At 38.8% G+C, this 17643-nt stretch overlaps 1 protein-coding gene across 1 annotated transcript in view; it reads right to left on the bottom strand.

The window, feature by feature from the left end:
- Positions 1-17643, bottom strand: part of SBF2 (SET binding factor 2) — a 489013-nt gene that overhangs the window by 75081 nt on the left and 396289 nt on the right. The window contains exons 18-22 of the mRNA XM_037728439.1: positions 9573-9743; positions 8072-8334; positions 5169-5341; positions 4183-4256; positions 1580-1775 (exon numbers count right to left, since the gene is read on the bottom strand). Of these exons, the coding sequence (XP_037584367.1) occupies positions 1580-1775; positions 4183-4256; positions 5169-5341; positions 8072-8334; positions 9573-9743 (877 nt within the window). The remainder of the gene's footprint in view (positions 1-1579; positions 1776-4182; positions 4257-5168; positions 5342-8071; positions 8335-9572; positions 9744-17643) is intronic.

The following is a 17643-nucleotide window of genomic DNA, read 5'->3' as shown; positions in this document are numbered from 1 at the left end:
AGAGTCTCACTCTGTTACCCAGGCTGGAGTGCAATGGTGTGATCTTGGCTCACTGCAACTTCCGCCTCCCAGGTTCAAGCGATTCTCCTGCCTCAGCCTCCCAAGTAGCTGGGACTACATGTGCCCACCACCACACCCAGCTAATTTTTGTATTTTTAGTGGAAACAGGGTTTCACTATGTTAGCCAGGATGGTCTCGATCTCTTGATCCCATGATCCGCCCGCCTCGGCCTCCCAAAGTGCTGGAATTACAGGTGTGAGCCACTGCGCCTGGCCTACATTTGCTTTCAAATACAATTTATGTACAGTAATATGAAGGAGCTGGCTAAGACATTTTTTTCTCCTTTCACTTTTTCAAAATAAGCAGTACTATTCTTACAAATTCATCTTTTCTTATTTAATTTTATAAACTTTTTGCATATTATATGGTAAGCAGTCTTTTATGACTGATACACTAAGTCATCTTGATTCTATTCAACCTAGGAATAATGCAACTGTTAAGATTTAAAAGATAATACATTTTATACATATGAATTCTGTTGTCCAACATATGCATAGCACAGAGTGCATACTCATCAAATGCTTCTAAATAAATAACTTCAGAGAAGAAAGGAACTTTAGTGATCATTTAGCCCAGTGGCTCTCAATCACAATCACTTGTGGGGCTAAAAAAATACACTGATGGCTGGGTCTCCCTATTTCTACTGCTTCAGATTCTAATTCAATTGTTTGAGGGTTGGGCCCAGAAACTGGTATTTTTTTTAAAGATTCCCAGATAATTCAAATATGCAGCCAATGTTAAGAACCAATGAATTATCACCAATGAAAGCCCAATCTCCCAATTTTATAAAAGAGGAAAATAAAGTCCAGAAAGGTTACGTGACTTACTTAAGTCACTGAGCTTTGACTTGGAGTTCTGTTGTTTTGCCCAAAGTCTCAATTATGTGCTTTTCCCATCAACAAGAGCATTTTACATATCGACAACAGTGAATTTAAGAAGATAATGCAGATTACTTCTGGTAGGGCATGCTATTCTTTTCTAATATAGAAGGTTATATTGAATAGTAGAAAATAGAAGTACAGGAGTTTAGCAAGTCAAGAGAAGTTGTCTCCTAAAAGGGAGCTGGGGTTAATTGGAATGGAGTAAGAGGGAAGTGGGATTAGTTGGTGCTGGACAACTTTGTGATGCTTAGCATATCCTTCCGCAAAAAGGTTCACGTGTCTGCAAGACCTTAGTTTTACAGTTAACTGTAGCACTCCGAAAGCTGGGACAAACCAGCAGGGGATATATTCAGCAGTTAGATAGAGTGCATATCCCTAGGTTATAATACTCTGTCTCATGAAATTATAATTATTTCAGCAAATGAACCCTTAATTTATTGTTTAGAATATAATGCTTTGTTCTTCAAATAAAAATCTATGACCCAAATTATCTTTAGCTTTGACCGACTAAAGTATTCTCCCAAAATACCTGTGTGGCAAAAAGCTTACTTTGGGTTTAAAATGATCTGCAAATCACTGTGCACAGATGGAATCAAAACCTCATGTACCACACAGATATCCACGTTCTGATGGCATACCTAACTGATCATGAGGAGTTCCTCTGAAGAGAATTCTGTATGTGGTGAGGAACAAGGCTCCTTCTGCTGGCAGGAGCTGAGGGCCTCCAAGAAGACCACCAGTAGCTTCTTCTCTTCCATCAGGATCCAGCAAGACTCGAAGACCCTCACAGATAATTTCTTCTCCTGGCAGCAGAGCAGGTCTAAGAATCTTGGGCTTACAACAGAAAAAGGTTGACTGATTGATTTTTGGAGACAGGGTCTTGCTTTATTGCCCAGCCTAGAATACAGTAGTGTAATCATAGCTCACTGCAGCCTCAAACATCTGGGCTAAAAAGATCCTCTGACCTCAGCCTCCTGAGCAGCTGGGACTACATGCATGCACCAATATGCCTGGATGATTTTTAAATTTTTTTGTACAGATGGGGTCCTGCTACACTGCCCAGCCTGGTCTCAAACTCCTGGCCTCAAGCAATCCTCCTGCCCCAGACTCCCAATGGGTTAGGATTACAGGCATGTACCACCATACCTGACTAGAGAAAGTATTTTAAACACAACTTTTGTGGAGTTTCTAATACTTAGACCACAGTTATCTTTTCAGATATAGACCTAAAAAACTTAAGCCAGACTTCCCAGATAGTCACATGAGAAAGCTGACTTCGTAAGAGGCAGAAATGAAGTTTATACATCCAAATGTGAAAGGATTCTTTGCAGAACTGTGTAGACGTAAAATCATTGGGAAATAGCTTAAATATCTGAAATATCCATTCAATGAAACCTTTTGTAACCTTTAAAAAATGACATAAATCTGTATGTGTTAACATAGAAAAGTATCTGGAACACATTGGTAAGTGAAAAAAGCAAGTTAGAAACCAGTATGTACATGATAATCCCATTTTTGGAAAAAGAAAAGGAATTTTAAGACTATGAACCAAACTGTTAAAGGCTACGGTATCATGGTAAAGGGTGGAGGTTGTAGAAGTATGGGGAGGACTGCAGAGGACTTTCACTTTGTACGTCTATTTCTTTTATGCTCAAACTTGTACAAAGAACATTATTACTTTTGAAAGTATCTGGACATTATTACTTTTGTTTCTGAAAAAAAATATGGATGAGCTTTTAACAAGACCTGTCCTTCTTGGCCACATAATGAACATTTACACAACTTAGGAAATGCTGACTCAGTAATCACATAATACATTCCTCTGAAGAGTTTAGGGCTGGGGGGGGGAAAAAAAAAAAAAAAAACCTCTCCTGAAAGTTTAATATGTTTATTTTTTACTAAGCAACAAAAACTATATAAATCAGTACTATCCTTTTTGCTGGCTCTAGGGAGTTTAGAGCTAAATGTAAAGCCAAAGTATAATGATCACTGTGTCTCAGGTTTTTGACAGAATTATATTTCCTATGTATCTAGCTTCTTCTCACTCCTTTTAACAAATTAACTAATTAATTAATTTATGAGACTGGGTGTTGCTCTGTCAGCCAGGCTGGAGTGCAATGACACGATCTTGACTCACTGCAGCCTCAACCTCTGATCCTCTCACCTCAGCCTCGTGAGTATCTGCGACTATAGGCACACAACACCACGGTTGGCTAACTTTCAAATTATTTTTTATAGAGATGGGGTTTCACCATGTTGTCCAGGCTGGTCTCAAACTCCTGGGCTCAAGTCATCTGCCTGCCTCCGACTCCCAAAATGGGATGACAGGCGTGAGCCTTGGCTCTTGTCCTCAATTTGTTTTTAATAGTTCTGTTATATAGGCAAGAGGGACCTGAACCATAGTCTACTGGTGCCAGACTAACTACAAAATAATCATCTGAGAGCCTTGTTAAAATACAGATTCCCAGGCCATGTCCTGGGGTACTCCAATTCAGAAGGCTGGGGTTGCATCCAGGACTCTGAATTTTTATCCCTAGATTTTCCAGCTGCTTGGGAGGTATAGTCAGGGAACTTGGGGTTTTCATAATTGCCTTAAATCCTTTTTTTGGGGGGTGGGGGGTGGGAGAAGTAGGCACAGTATAAAATCTTGGGTTGGGCTTAGAGGTTAGAAATGTTCCTAATTTATGCCCTGTCTATAAAAGTAGACTCAAGGAGAGGTTATCATTGCTCCTTTGTTGAATCCAAGGAAAGATTCTGTTCCTATTTCAGTATCCTTTTTATAAGGTTCTATATGACAAACTCCTCTGAAACTTTAATGTACAATTAAAACTGGAGCTGGTGTCTGTAAAACGTTAGGTGAACATACTTTCCTGGAACACAGCAGTCTATTTTTTTTTTTAGATGGAGTCTCAGTCTTGTTGCCCAGGCTGGAGTGCAATGGCACAATCTTGGCTCACCACAAACTCTGCCTCTCAGGTTCAAGTGATTCTCTTGCCTCAGCCTCCCGAGTAGCTGAGATTACAGGCATGTACTACCACATCCAGCTAATTTTGTATTTTTAGTGGAGATGGGATTTCTCCATGTTGGTCAGGCTGGTCTCGAACTCCCAATCTCAGGTGATCCACCCACTTTGGCCTCCCAAAGTGCTGGAATTACAGGCATGAGCCACTGCACCCCACCCTATTGTTTGTTTTTAAGAAGAGATGCTATACCCTGAAAGCATGGAGTTTGAAATTATTACCTTCTGTATAGGTGGAAGTCTTCTGCTTTCTCGATGTACTGCTTCTAGGGTCTCAATGTGCATAGCTACAATTCCTAGGATGAGTCAGAGTATTCCAAATGAAAGAACATAGACAAGCAGAATAAAAACAAATTCTAGGTATTTTAGAATTAAAAATTAATTAAAGTTTAGTGGTTCCTCAGAAAAGTTAAACAGAATTACCATTATGATCCATCAATTCTGCTTCTACGTATATGACCAAAAGAAATGAAAATAAGGACTCAAACTGATATTTATATGTGAATATTCATGTATTACTACTTATTATAGCCAAAAGGGAGGGAGAAACAACTCAAATGTCCATTAACAGATGAATGGATAAAATGTGAGATAGCTATACCATGGAAAATTATTCAACCATAAAAAGGAATTTAATTCTGATACATGCCACAACATGTATGAACCTTGAAAACATTATGGTAAGTGAAATATGTCAAACACAAAGGTACAAATATTATCTAAATCAACTCATATATCTAGAAAAGGCAACTTTACAGAGACAGAAAATAGTAATTTTATATATATAATATATATTATATATACATAATATCTAGATATTATATGTATAAAATATCTAGATATTTAATATCTAGGACAGGCAACTTTACAGAGACAGAAAATTAGAAGTTACCAGGGGCTGGGGGATGGGGAAACAGGAGCTACTGCTTAATGGGTAGAGTGTTTGGGATGATAAAAAAGTTTTATAAATAGATAATAGTGATGGCTGCACAACACTGTAAATGTAATTAATGCCACTGAATTGTACACTTAGATTATTTTATGTTATATACGTAAATTTTACTACAGTTTAAAAACATTTAAAAAATAAATCAGAAAATAAGTAAATAGCATGGTTGAACTACATAGAAGACATGTATTGCCAGGTTTTATGCTGAAACTCAATAATCTCTAACATTCTGATTCTCTAATGTCTGAAAATTGATTACCTGGTATCATGCAATGAAGGCTCTTGATGTGATCCTGAGTAACTCCACTCTCTGTACAAACTTTGTCAATAAATCGGGTAATGAACCGCACAACAGAATTGGCAATGTCATTGTTCTCTGAATCTTCAAACCCACTCTCTGTATCATAGCTCTCAGCTACACTTCCTGCAATACTAAGTCAAGGAAAGAAATCACGGTCAGTACTCAAATGCAACAAATGACTACTATATAGTAATCAATTTACATAGTGATAGAAACATGCTCAAAGAGATACATACTCAAGTAGAAGGCTCACTTAACTCCATGATTCCTTGGTAAGTGACAGTGATAAAACACAATGTTCTACTTGTCTACATTTGGAAACTACTGTCAGGCATTATCCTTTGGACCCAGATTTCCTTCTGTAAGGAATACCTTTTATCACTCTCCCAAAAGGAACTCAGGAACCACAGAAAATAAAGCAAAAGAAGACTCTCATTTATTATAGACTATCTGGGCCTTCTAAAGCAACCTGTCCTCCCAAGTTAATTACTACATGGAGACAAAGTAATATGGCCATCTTTGGCAACTTGGCAACTGAGGAACATGTTCCCTGGAAGGCAAAGTAAGAGAATTTTTCTCAGCAACAAACATATTCTTCCATATGTAAGGACCAAATTGTCCTATGAATCCTTCTCTTGCCAGGATTTATCACTCCCTGAGTAAACTGCAACCCATTTGGCCACTTTGAAGCCAGCATTCTTCTATAGGTGATAAAATCAAGCAAGAGAAAGGAACAAAATTGAAATGGAACAGATGTAAAAAGTCATTCTCTCCCCTTGTTGCTTATTCAGCTCTTACTATTCAACACATCAGATTGCTAATCAGGGAAAAGACGCATTTGTCTGTTCCTACTCGCCTCTCTTTTCTGCAAAGCCAACCACTTTAGCTGAATCAGCGTTAGAGACTGTTAAAGCAAAGCTAAGCAAAGAATATGGCCACCAATATGCAGACTTTGAGATAGCATTGTCATCTATATTGATTATTATTTGTTTTTATTTATTTATTTTAGTGACAGGGTTTCACTCTGTCACCCAGGCTACGGCGCAGTGACACTAGTTGTAATCTCAAACTCCTGGGCTCAAGAAATCCTCTTGCAGCAGTGATTCTCCAGCCTCAGCTTCCCAAGTGGCTCAGGTGTGTGACTACAGGTGTGTGCCAGCACACCTGGCTAATTTTCATTTTTCGTAGAGATGGGGTCTCATTATGTTGCCCAGGCTGGTCTTGAATTCCTGGCCTCAAGCAATCCTCCCACTTTGGCCTCTTAAAGTGCTGGGATTATAAGACAATCAGCCCCATGCCTGGCCTGATGACAACTTTAAAAGAAATATAAAATTCAGTTATTGCTTGTTATAATGGAGATGAACTTCACTGGCAATGGAGATAAAGCTGGGACAGCTAAGGAATATCTTACAAATCAAGCAGATAAGTCCTGTATTGATTAAGCAAAGTGTTGTGGAATTATGAGTAGTGAAAGAATGGGAAAGCATCATTACAGGAAGATTCTTTTGGCAGTAGAAAGAGGGATAAAAAAGGAAACAACTAACAGACTGTTAAAATTAGGGCTTGAAGTGATAAGGGCCAGACTATGTTGTTCCCGTTAAGTATCCAGAGGATGAACTAGAAACTCAACATGGGCAGAGGTAAGAGATCTGTGCAGTTGACTGTATGGTGTGAAATGCTGATTCCAAGTTGTCTAGCCTGGAAGACCAGAAACTCCGAGGTGTTCCTGACAAAAATGAAGTGCCTAGGATAACAAGATTAAAAGGTTGAGGCCAGAAATTTAGGCTTGCAGATGAGTTTTCCATAGAGTAAGAAGAGCTTGGCAGAGGAACTGAGAATGAGAAGAGGCGCTGCCTGAAGGAGTACGAGAAGAATTTATGAGAGCTAGAAGAACTACCAGGATGTTGCAGCATCCATCACTGAAGTCCTAAAAAGGATACAATTTTTAGAATTTACTGTTGATCAGTTCATTTATTCACTCATTTTATCATTTGTTCAATCAAATATTTATGGAGTATCTACTACATGCAAAGACACTAGTAATACAGCAATGGACAAAACTGACAAAGGAGACATAACAAGAAAGCACATGAAAATAAATCAGGTTGTAAAAAATGACATGGAAGAAAAATAATGCAAAGTAAGACAGGTAGAGGTATTATTAAGATGCAGAAGTCAGGAGGGCTTCTTGAGGCAAGTTGCATTTGAACAGAAACCTAAATAAAATGAGGAAGTGATTCTTGAACTGTTTGGGTAAGAATATTCCAGAATGAAAATACAAGTACAAAGTATCTGAGGCAGGAATATGCCTGGAGTGTCTGAGGATTAGCATGAGCAGGGAGGCCAGTTTGGTTGATAGAAGAGTGATAGGAAATAGGGGTGTCAGAGCAGTAGCCATAGGACAGACCCTGTTAGGCCTCATAGGCCATGGTAATCACTGGGTTTTAGTTTCAGTGGTATGAGAAGTCACCGGAGGGTAGAGAGGAAAGCATAGTTGAGGATATGACTATAAGACTGAAGAACAGAAGGGCTGAGAAACAAATAGCCACTTTGGCAAGAAGGTGCTCACTAATTTTTTTGGAGTGATTTCTGTAAATTGTTTTGGCAGATAGTAACTGAACGGCTGGACCAGTAATGGGTGAGACGTTTGGAAAATTAGGTCATAAAAAAGAGGAGACTGTGGGAAGTGGTAAAGAATAGTATGATGAAGTAAATCTTTTATAGAGAAGAGCTGAGCAAGTCCAAAGGCGAGGAAAAATGGTTAACTTTTGAAATACGTACAGCAGTATTGCCCAAAATGCTTAATATTATCTGGCTCCAAGAAGAGACAGAGGAGGATCTCTGTGTTCACATTTTGATACCTGTTTGTGACAATGCTGTTGCTTCCACTTTCCCAGTCACCTGGCGCTGATGTTCTTAGGAGCTTGTTTTTACTTGTGTCGAGTGGAACTAGCAAGTTCACCATGAGGTTTGCAAAGTGAATGGCCTGACTGAAGACAGTGCTTTCCTCATGTTGCACTAGCTCCTGCTGAGTTGACTTGCTCAGGGTAGGCCAAAGGCGTAGTTGCTCAGCTGCCAGGTCCATCGCTGTTTTCTCCTGATATTGGTCATCAGGAAGCTTATCCTAAAAAATAAAGCAACACAATCCAAAAGAAAACCATCACTTCAGATGAACTTAACAAACATGGATGTTTTAAATAATTATTCTGTTAAATACCTGTAACAGCAAAAAGGAAAACATAAAAAAAAATAACAATCACAAAACAAAACCTAGTCTTTTTTCCCTGATCCAACAGGCCTTGAGTGGAACTATGCGATAAACCTCAGGAAGCAGCAAAGCACCTTACAGCTTGTGAAGAGCTGGTACATCTATGGTCTCACTTATATCTAACCTAGGGCTGGCTCAGGGATAGAATTCTTTAGAATGGCTGCTGAAGAAGCAGTGACATGTGTTTGCTCTGTGAATGCTTCTGAGATGTATCAATATTAACATCACAGCTGCTTAAAAAACTATCAAAAGCACCCCAAAAGCCCAATAATTTCTGGAGTGCAATAATAATCAGCCTTTAAGGCTGCTTTAAGTTCAATTCATGAGGATGATAATTTCTAACACTTATTACTACATGCCAGGTACTCTTCAATGTACTTTACATAATATTAGACACTAAAATCTCATAATAATCATATCCATTTTACCAGTGAGGAAATAAGGCATAGTGAAGTAACACGACTTGCCTCAAACCAGAGAGCTGGTAAATGAGGTTTTAAAATTTCAGAGTATTTAAAACTACTGTTTTTTTTTTTTCTTGCCAAAAATAGAAATCTGAATACTCTTTCAAATTAAAATACTTTTTCTTGATTTTTAAATTTTTTTGAAATTTTTCATAAAAGTATTTTATGCTGATAAAACATAGAAAAACATATAGAATATTCCTAGAAGACTAGCTTTATTACTGGCATATTTTTGAATAGAACTACTAAGTTTTACATTTATAATTTATTTTGCAGTCAATTAACTTTGACATTCCTCCAGGGAAGTTGGTTGCATAGGGAAGTATGCCTGGTATTTTAGGCTTGTTCTTTCTATTCAATTTCCTATATCATTTCCAGGAAATTCTTATTTATTAAACTAGATTAAAACAATCCTAGTGCTGAAGAACTGTGTTAAGATTGTTATTACGGAAAAACATAATGTCTGAAATCAACAGAAGAAAGATATCACAGGGCTCTCTAAATAAAACCCAAATACACTGGTAGGAAGTAGCCAGATTTTTTTCTTTTTTTTTCGCCCTGGGAACATCTGGTTTCCTTAAAGTCAGAATCCTAACCCCACACAATTAGCGTTATTTTCTCCTCTCTTACCTTTTGCTTAAGGTGCGGGGGATGATTGTCTTCCTTGGCTGAGAGATAAAGGGAGCGAACCTGTTCTTGCACTGCATTGTAAAAGGTTGTCTCCCAAAACTGCTGATTTGTCCAAATGGGGTGGTCTTGCACACATGTGTAAGCAAACTGGCTGACTCCAGGGGCAAGTTTCTGTGAGAACACACAAAATACATCACCACAGGGCTGGCAGAATTTTAACAGTTCATAAGGTCACAGTGGCCACAGTTAATCATAGATGTGATCAAAGGATTTCTCTAAAGAATATCTTTTGGTAGTACAGGCTTAGCAATCAGCAACTTACTACTTTTTAACTGGCAACTGTGGGCTTGCTATTGAATCCTTGAGAGTCTCAGTCACTTAATCAAAATGGGTATTTTAGTTAACAGCTAAAAATCAAAGCTGTTATTATATCAGAGAATATAGGAAAGAAGGTACTATAGATTTAGTGAAAATTATTACCATTAGGGCATATAATAAAATCCATCACAACGTAAACATAAAACTCCATGTAATTTAAAATTTCTTCTACTTGGGTTTAGGGTATTCTTTTTAAAGAGACAGCAACTGAAATATGAGTGAACCTACAGCTTGGCCTTATACACAGAATGAGGATACATCAAGAATTAGGGACTCAGGAGAACTGCACTCTTCCTACTGCTCATTCCAGCTCATTACCTCCCGACCAAAGCTGCTGCCTGGCCCACATACTCTCTAGAATACTGCCTTGGGCTTCAAAGGCGTTTTCTGGTAACCAAATTTGTGCAGGGGAAGATAAACAAAAACCAAACATCCTTCCTTCCTAGGACTTCCTGCTGGGCCTCAGAGTAAGAGTAAACTTAAGAGATGACTAACAACAGAGGGAAGGAAAATGAACTCTGCAGGCATTTAGAAGGCACTTCATACATATTTAAGTTTGTTTAGTTCCAAAGTCCCTGCACTTTTTACAACACCAAATTGTCTTCCAAAAGAATTGAAAGTAAATCAAAATAAGTTAAATACCACATTAACTGCCAAATAGCACTTCTGTTTTTCCCTCACTTTATGATTTTGTTTCCCAAAGTAATATTCTGCCTTGAAACCTCTGAGAAAAGTCTATATAACATTGCATTTTAAATTTTAAAGATAATTTACATTGCCAAATTTCAGCTGGTGACTTGAGTCATTTTTCCATAACCACTGCTCTCACCTCTAAGAGTTAAGAATGTTTCAAATTTTTAAAAATTCCTTATTTTCAAAAAAAGAGTAGGTACCATTTTCAATAAACATTTTTTGGCCCATTTTATTCTTTGGAATTGAGTTCATCTATTTTCTGTGAGTAGAACTAAAGTTTCTGATAAGTTTTCTTTTGAAGCAATTTAATAAGGTGAGTCTCTTCTCTTGAAATGTTGGACACTGAAGATGATTACTAAGGTTATATATGTAACAATTACACAAGAAAAATTGGTTCATTTCTTAGTGACACATACCAGATATATAAGATATCTGGTAAAAACTATATGCTCAATATATGCTAATCTCCTTTTTGGTTTAGAGCCGGAATAGGTACCATGCATACCACGAAATGTAGTACTTGTGTAGTTAGAAGCCAAATGGTTGTGATTTTTGCCTTGAAGAGTCTCTGTGTCCCACATGCCATGTGTAAGACCCTTTCAAGACAGGACTGTGTACGGCTGCTGAGGTAACTGGCTATAACCTCAATTCTCCGTATTAAGTGGCTGTAAGTTATGGCTATGAAGCAAAAATCAAGAGTTCTCTGAGGGAAAGGTGCACAAGGCTCATTGTTGGATTTCATGATGCCTATCTGGTTATTTAAGAAACAGTTACTGTCCACCTATGGGAAATCATGAACAAAATGTGTGTGGTTTTGAGAATGCGTAAGCAGAAGCCACACACACTGAATCACAAGCTCCTTCTATACTCTGCAGGAAGACACTTGGGACATGGATTGCGCACTTTTTCCTCCTGTAAGGACTAACAATTACTTTAGTAGCATTGCAGAAACCTATTTTGAGGTTTTTTTTTTTTTTTTTTTTTGAGACAGGGTCTGGCTTTGTCACCCAGGCTGGAGTGCAGTGGTACGATCATGGCTCACTGCAGCCTCAACCTCCCAGGCTCAAGTAATCCTCCCACCTCAGCCTTCCTAGTAGCTGGGACCACAGGTGTGTGCCACCATACCCAGCTAACTTTTGTACTTTTTTGTAGAGATGGGGTTTCACCATATTTCCCAGGCTGGCCTTAAACTCCTGGGCTCAAGTGATCTACCTGCCTCAGCCTCCCAAAGTGCTAGGATTATAGGTGTGAGCCACCATCATGAGCCTGAAAGAGATTTTAAAGGCACTAAATTCAAATGAGATAAAACTACAATTCTCAACTGCCTTTACCATGAGTACAATCAGGGCAGTACCATTTCTTACAAATGCAGCATAACATAATAGCAGCTCTAAAAATTTTGGAGCCTTGAAATTATATTAATATAGATAAGCTCCAAAAAACTGAGCTCTTAACAAATCCTTATCAGATTCTAACAAAGTACTTTTAGGATAATCAATACACCAAAAAATTTATTAATTATAAATCTTTTATTAAAACTTAACAGAAAAAAAAAAAAACAGAGATGTACAGGAATCTGAGGGTGTAATGAAACTCCGCCTTCTCCTTCAGCATTTTTCTCACTGATGGTATATATTTGCTTTCCTTGGCACATCTGAGTTGACATTACAGGTTGAGCGTCTGTTCCGTTATCTGAAATACTTGGGACCAGAAGTGTTTCAGATTTTGGAATATCTGCATTGTATTTACTGGTTGAGCATGCTAAATCCAAAAATCTGACATCTGAAACGCTCCAATGAACGGTTCTTCTGAGTGTCATGCCAGCCAGCTAGAAGTTTAGAATTTTGGAGCATCTTGAATCTTCTTTTTTCTTTTTTTTGGAGACAGAGTCTTGCTCTGTCACTAGGCTCCAGGCTGGAGTGTAGTGGCATGATCTCAGCTCACTGCAACCTTCGCCTCCCAGGTTCAAGCAATTCTCCTGCCTCAGCCTGCCAGGTAGCTGGGATTACAGGGGTGCGCCACCTAAAGGCTCAGCTAATTTTTTTTGTATTTTTAGTAGAGACAGGGTTTCACCATGTTGGCCAGGATGGTCTTGATCTCTTGACCTCGTGATCCGCCCGCCTTGGCCTCCCAAAGTGCTGGGATTACAGGCTTGAGCCACTGCACCTGGCCTTGAATTTTCTTTTTTCTTTTTGGACACAGGGTCTCACTCTGTCACCCAGGCTAATGACAATCATGGATCACTGCAGCCTAGAACTCCTGGGCTCAAGTGATCCTCCCACCTTAACCTCCTGAGTAGCTGGTACTACAGGCATGTACTGCCATGCCCGGCTAATTTTTAAAAACGTTTTTTGAGGCCAGGCGCCGTGGTGCATGCCTATAATCTCAGCACTTTGGGAGGCTGAGATAGCCAGATCATGAAGGTAAGGAGTTCGAGACCAGCCTGGCCAACATAGTGAAACTCCGTCTCTACTAAAAATACAAAAATTAGCTGGGTGTGGTGGCAGGTGCCTGTAATCCCAGCTACTTGGGAGGCTGAGGCAGGAGAGTCGCTTGAACCAGGGAGGCAGAGGTTGTAGTGAGCTGAGATCGTGCCACTGCACTCCAGCCTGGGTGACAGAGTAAGACTCAAAAAAATAAAACAAAACAAAAAAAATGCTTTTTGAGATAGAGGTTCACTATGTTGCCCAGGCTGGTCTTGAACTCCTGACCTCAAGCTACCCTCCCACTTTGGCCTTCCAAAACGCTGGGATATTATAGGAGTAAGTCACTAAGTGTGGGCCAAATTTTTGAATTACAGATATTCAGCCTGTATCTTCCTGTTTACTCACAAACTAAGAGTTGAATATGCAAAAACTAATCTAAATATTTTGAACAAAAGTGGGACTGTTTATGTTCCAAGTAAGAAAAATGGTGCAAGTCAGAGTGATAGTGGCCCAAAGGGTCAGCACAGCCTCTTTACTAGGTGAGAATTACGGCAGGGTGAAGTGACTAAAGTACAAACACTTGGTGGCAAGACAGACACAAATGGCTATGGCATCTGTGATAGTGGCAGTGGTTTTACTAAACAGAAAAAATAAGTGCCTGTAGATAAAACGATCTCCTAATACATGCGTTGGAAATCATTAATCCCAAAATACTTAAAACATTATTATTTTTCTAGATATGGAATTTACCTTTTTTCTTTGTGGTTTCTTGCTTTTTTGGTAAATCACAAGCAAGACGCACTGTGTCCCTTAGTGAGGATAGGCAGTGCCACTCCACTGATGGGCGCTCTCAGGACCAGCAGAGGGCAGTATCACTTTTTTCTGCCTAGACTCCATCATGGCTCATTGTCTAAACTGCTGGAGATTTCCTCTCTAGTTCTGGTCCCTGGAGTATAAGCGTACCTAACTAACTGCACAATTCAGGGATGGTGCTAGCAAGCCCTTCTGTGATTCTGCCCTGGCCTGACCAAGTACAAATATTAAATCACTTTCATAATTAATTTTAGAGCATTTTCTGATGAAATTTGGAGTCTGTTTTGTTTAGTCTTAGAGACAAATAAAAAGGAAGACAGGAACAGGAAAAATGTATATCCAAAACCTGGCTTTATCAAATCTTAAACACATGTGCTTTGTCCTTCCCTCTCTCTTTTTTTAAACAAAGGACGTACAACACAGATTTGAAGTCCACTGTATACCTCTCCTGATTCTATTTCTTTCCTATCCTAGAGGTGACTGCTATCATGAATTAGGTATTACCATTCCCATTTTGTTTTTACCTGTATATGTCCATGAAGAATGTGTAAGTTACACTGCAGGTTTTATTCTATCCTTTATTGATGCTTCTCATGTATATAACTATTTATGTGATATCTAACAAAACTATAGAACTAATCAGGACAAAACACAACTGGCTTTTGTAAACATACAACTCTGTTAGCAAGAGCAGAAAGAGAATGGCCTATAAGCAATGAGTATTTAGGGTATTATGTTCATTAGTCAGTGGGATTTACAGAATAGTGAGTAATCCATTTAGTTAAAAGGGGTGACTATGAGCATCTTCTACAGTTTTTCCTTTTACTACCTGATACTCAGTGATTGAACAGTGCAAGTATCCTTAAACTCAGAAAGGTCTATATGTCTTCTGGATTGCTCAGAAAACTGAGGCATAAAATTTTTGCATGAAAGGTATATTCATCCACCATCACTGCCCAGTGTTCACTTGATGTGCCAGGTTCTATAAATGTCAGTAGCTGAGATAACAGGACTGAAGTTATCTGAAGTTATCTTTATCTTGCCTCATTACCCAGGATGGAGTGCAGTGGCACAAACAAGGCTCAGTGCAGTCTCGACCTCATCGGCTCAAGCAATACTTTTGCTTCAGCCTCCTGTGTAACTGGGACCACAGGCACATGCTACCATGCCTGGCTAATTTCTGCATTTTTTGCAGAGATGGTGCCTCACTTTGTTGCCTAGGCTGGTATCAAACTCCTGGGCTCAAGTGATCCTCCACCTTTAGCCACCCAAAGTTCTGGGATTAAAGCCATGAGCCACCAGGCCCGGCTGAACTCTGTATTTATTATTATTATTTTTCGAGATGCAGTCTGGCTCTGTCACCCAGGCTGGAGTGCAGTGGCATGATCTCAGCTCACTGCAATCTCTGCCTCCCAGGTTCAAGTGATTCTCCTGCCTCAGCCTCCTGAGCAGCTGGGATTACAGGCCTACACTACCACGCCCAGCTAATTTTTGTATTTTTAGTAGAGATGGGGTTTTACCATGTTGGTCAAGCTGGTCTCGAACTCCTGATCTCGTGATCTGCCTGCCTCGGCCTCCCAAAGTGCTGGGATTACAGGTTTAACTCTGTTTTTAAACCACTTAGCCTTCTAATGATTCTCTGTCTTAAGTAGTTCAGTAAATATTAAGAGTTCAGAGGATAAGTCAATTTTTTTCCTTTGTGGTCCAGAAATTCGTAGGCATCAAATGCAAGACTATTGTCAAGTCCTTTGCCTGCGTTTAGTAGTCTCAAAAATATAAGATCTGATTTAAATTCACCCATTTTTGGCAGGTTTTAATTTTTCTTTCTTTCTTTCTTTTTTTTTTTTTAGGCAGGGTCTCATTCTGTTGCCCAGGTTGCAGTGCAGTTGGCATGATCATGGTTCACTGCAGTTCTCAACCTCTGGGGCTCAAGTGATCCTCCCCACCTGAGCCTCCTGAGTGGCTGAGACTACAGGCATGCACTATCATGCCTGGCTAATTATTAAACAAAATTTTTGTAGAGATGGGGGTCTCACTATGGTGTCTAGGCTGGACAACTTTATATAAGTAGTAAATGTGGCCTTTAGTTCTACAACTTGGTTTTTCAGGCATTCTGTTGTTATATTTATTCAGGTAATGAGAATTACCTGACAACTAGAAATATCTCTGCAAAAAAATCTTTAAAAAAAGAAAAAATTATAATAACCAACCTGTACTGAGTATAATACATTCTCAGTATAAATATTTATTGATGCCAAACGTGGTGGCTCATGCCTGTAATCCCAGGACTTTGGAAGGCCGAGATGGGGGGATCATGAGGTCAGGAGTTCAAGACCAGCCTGGCCAAGATGGTGAAACCCTGTCTCTACTAAAAATACAAAAATCAGCAAGGCATGGTGGCAAGCGTCTGTAATCCCGGCTACTTGGGAGGTTGAGGCAGAGAACTGCTTAAACCCAAGAGGTGGAGGGTGCAGTGAGCTGAGATTGTACCACTGCATTCCAGCCTGAGCGACAGAGCAAGACTCCGTCTCTAAATAAATAAATAAATAAATATTGACTCAGTTAATCCTCACAACAATCTTATGACCCACTGAGATAAGTTCTATTATTTCCCCTGTTTAAAAATGAGGAAATTGAGGCAAAAAGAAGTTAAATAGCTTGCTCAAGGGAACACTGATAGGAAGTGACAGAGCCAGAGATGGGATTTGAACCCAGCCAGTTTGGCTTATAGAGTTTAGTTTTTCAATTACTGCACAATTTAACTATTGTATAAAATTCCACAGAATGAATATACAGCATTTTATTCCTCCTGTTAATAGACATTTGTATTATTTCCAACTATTTGCTATTATAAGCAATGTTGTGTAAACGTTATCATATATATCAACTGCCAACTATTGGTTATTGGTTTCAGTACTATTTAGTACGGCCTGGAAGTACTTGACACGGGTCCCAATAAATGTGGTAATTCTCATTGTTATCTGTACCAATAAGCATTTTGGGATTATTGCATATTGGTTATTTTTCTAATAAGAAATTATTTCATGTAGATATTTTGTATTCTATTATTTTTAAAAAACAATAATTCTTTAATATCAGGAAGTCCTGCCCTAAACAATCTTAAAATTCATATGGAATCACATAAGACCCTGAGTAGCCAAAGCAATACTGAACAAACAAACAAACAAAAAACAAAACTGAAAGCATCACACTATCTGACTTCAAAATATACTATAAGGCCAAAACAGCATGGCACTGGCATAAAAACAGACTCATTAATTAAGACAACAGAATTGAGAACCCAGAAATAAATCTATGTATGCATAGCCAACTGATTTTCCACAAAGGTGCCAAGAACAGATACTGGGGAAATAACAGTCTCTTCAATAAATGGCGTTGGGAAAACTGGATCTCCCTATGTAGGAAAATGAGACTAGACCCTCATCTTTCGCCATATATAAAAATCAGACGAAAACGAATTAAAGACTTCCATGTAAGACCTGAAACTATGAAACTACTAGAAGAAAATATTGGAGAAATGCTGCAGGACATTGGTTTGGGCAAACATTTCTTGGGCAAGACTTCGAAAGCACAGGCAACAAAAGCAAAAATAGACAAATGAGATTACATCAAGCTAAAAAGTTTCTGCACAGCAAAAGAAACAATCAGCAAACTAAATAAACAACCTACAAAATGGGAGAAAATATTTACAAACTATCCATCCAACAAGGGATTAATAACCAGAGTATACAAGGAATGCA

This window comes from Cebus imitator, unplaced genomic scaffold, assembly GCF_001604975.1.
Source record: "Cebus imitator isolate Cc_AM_T3 unplaced genomic scaffold, Cebus_imitator-1.0 Scaffold265, whole genome shotgun sequence".
In the NCBI taxonomy this organism is placed as follows: Eukaryota; Metazoa; Chordata; class Mammalia; order Primates; family Cebidae; genus Cebus; species Cebus imitator.
This window is presented reverse-complemented; position numbering and strand designations above follow the sequence as displayed.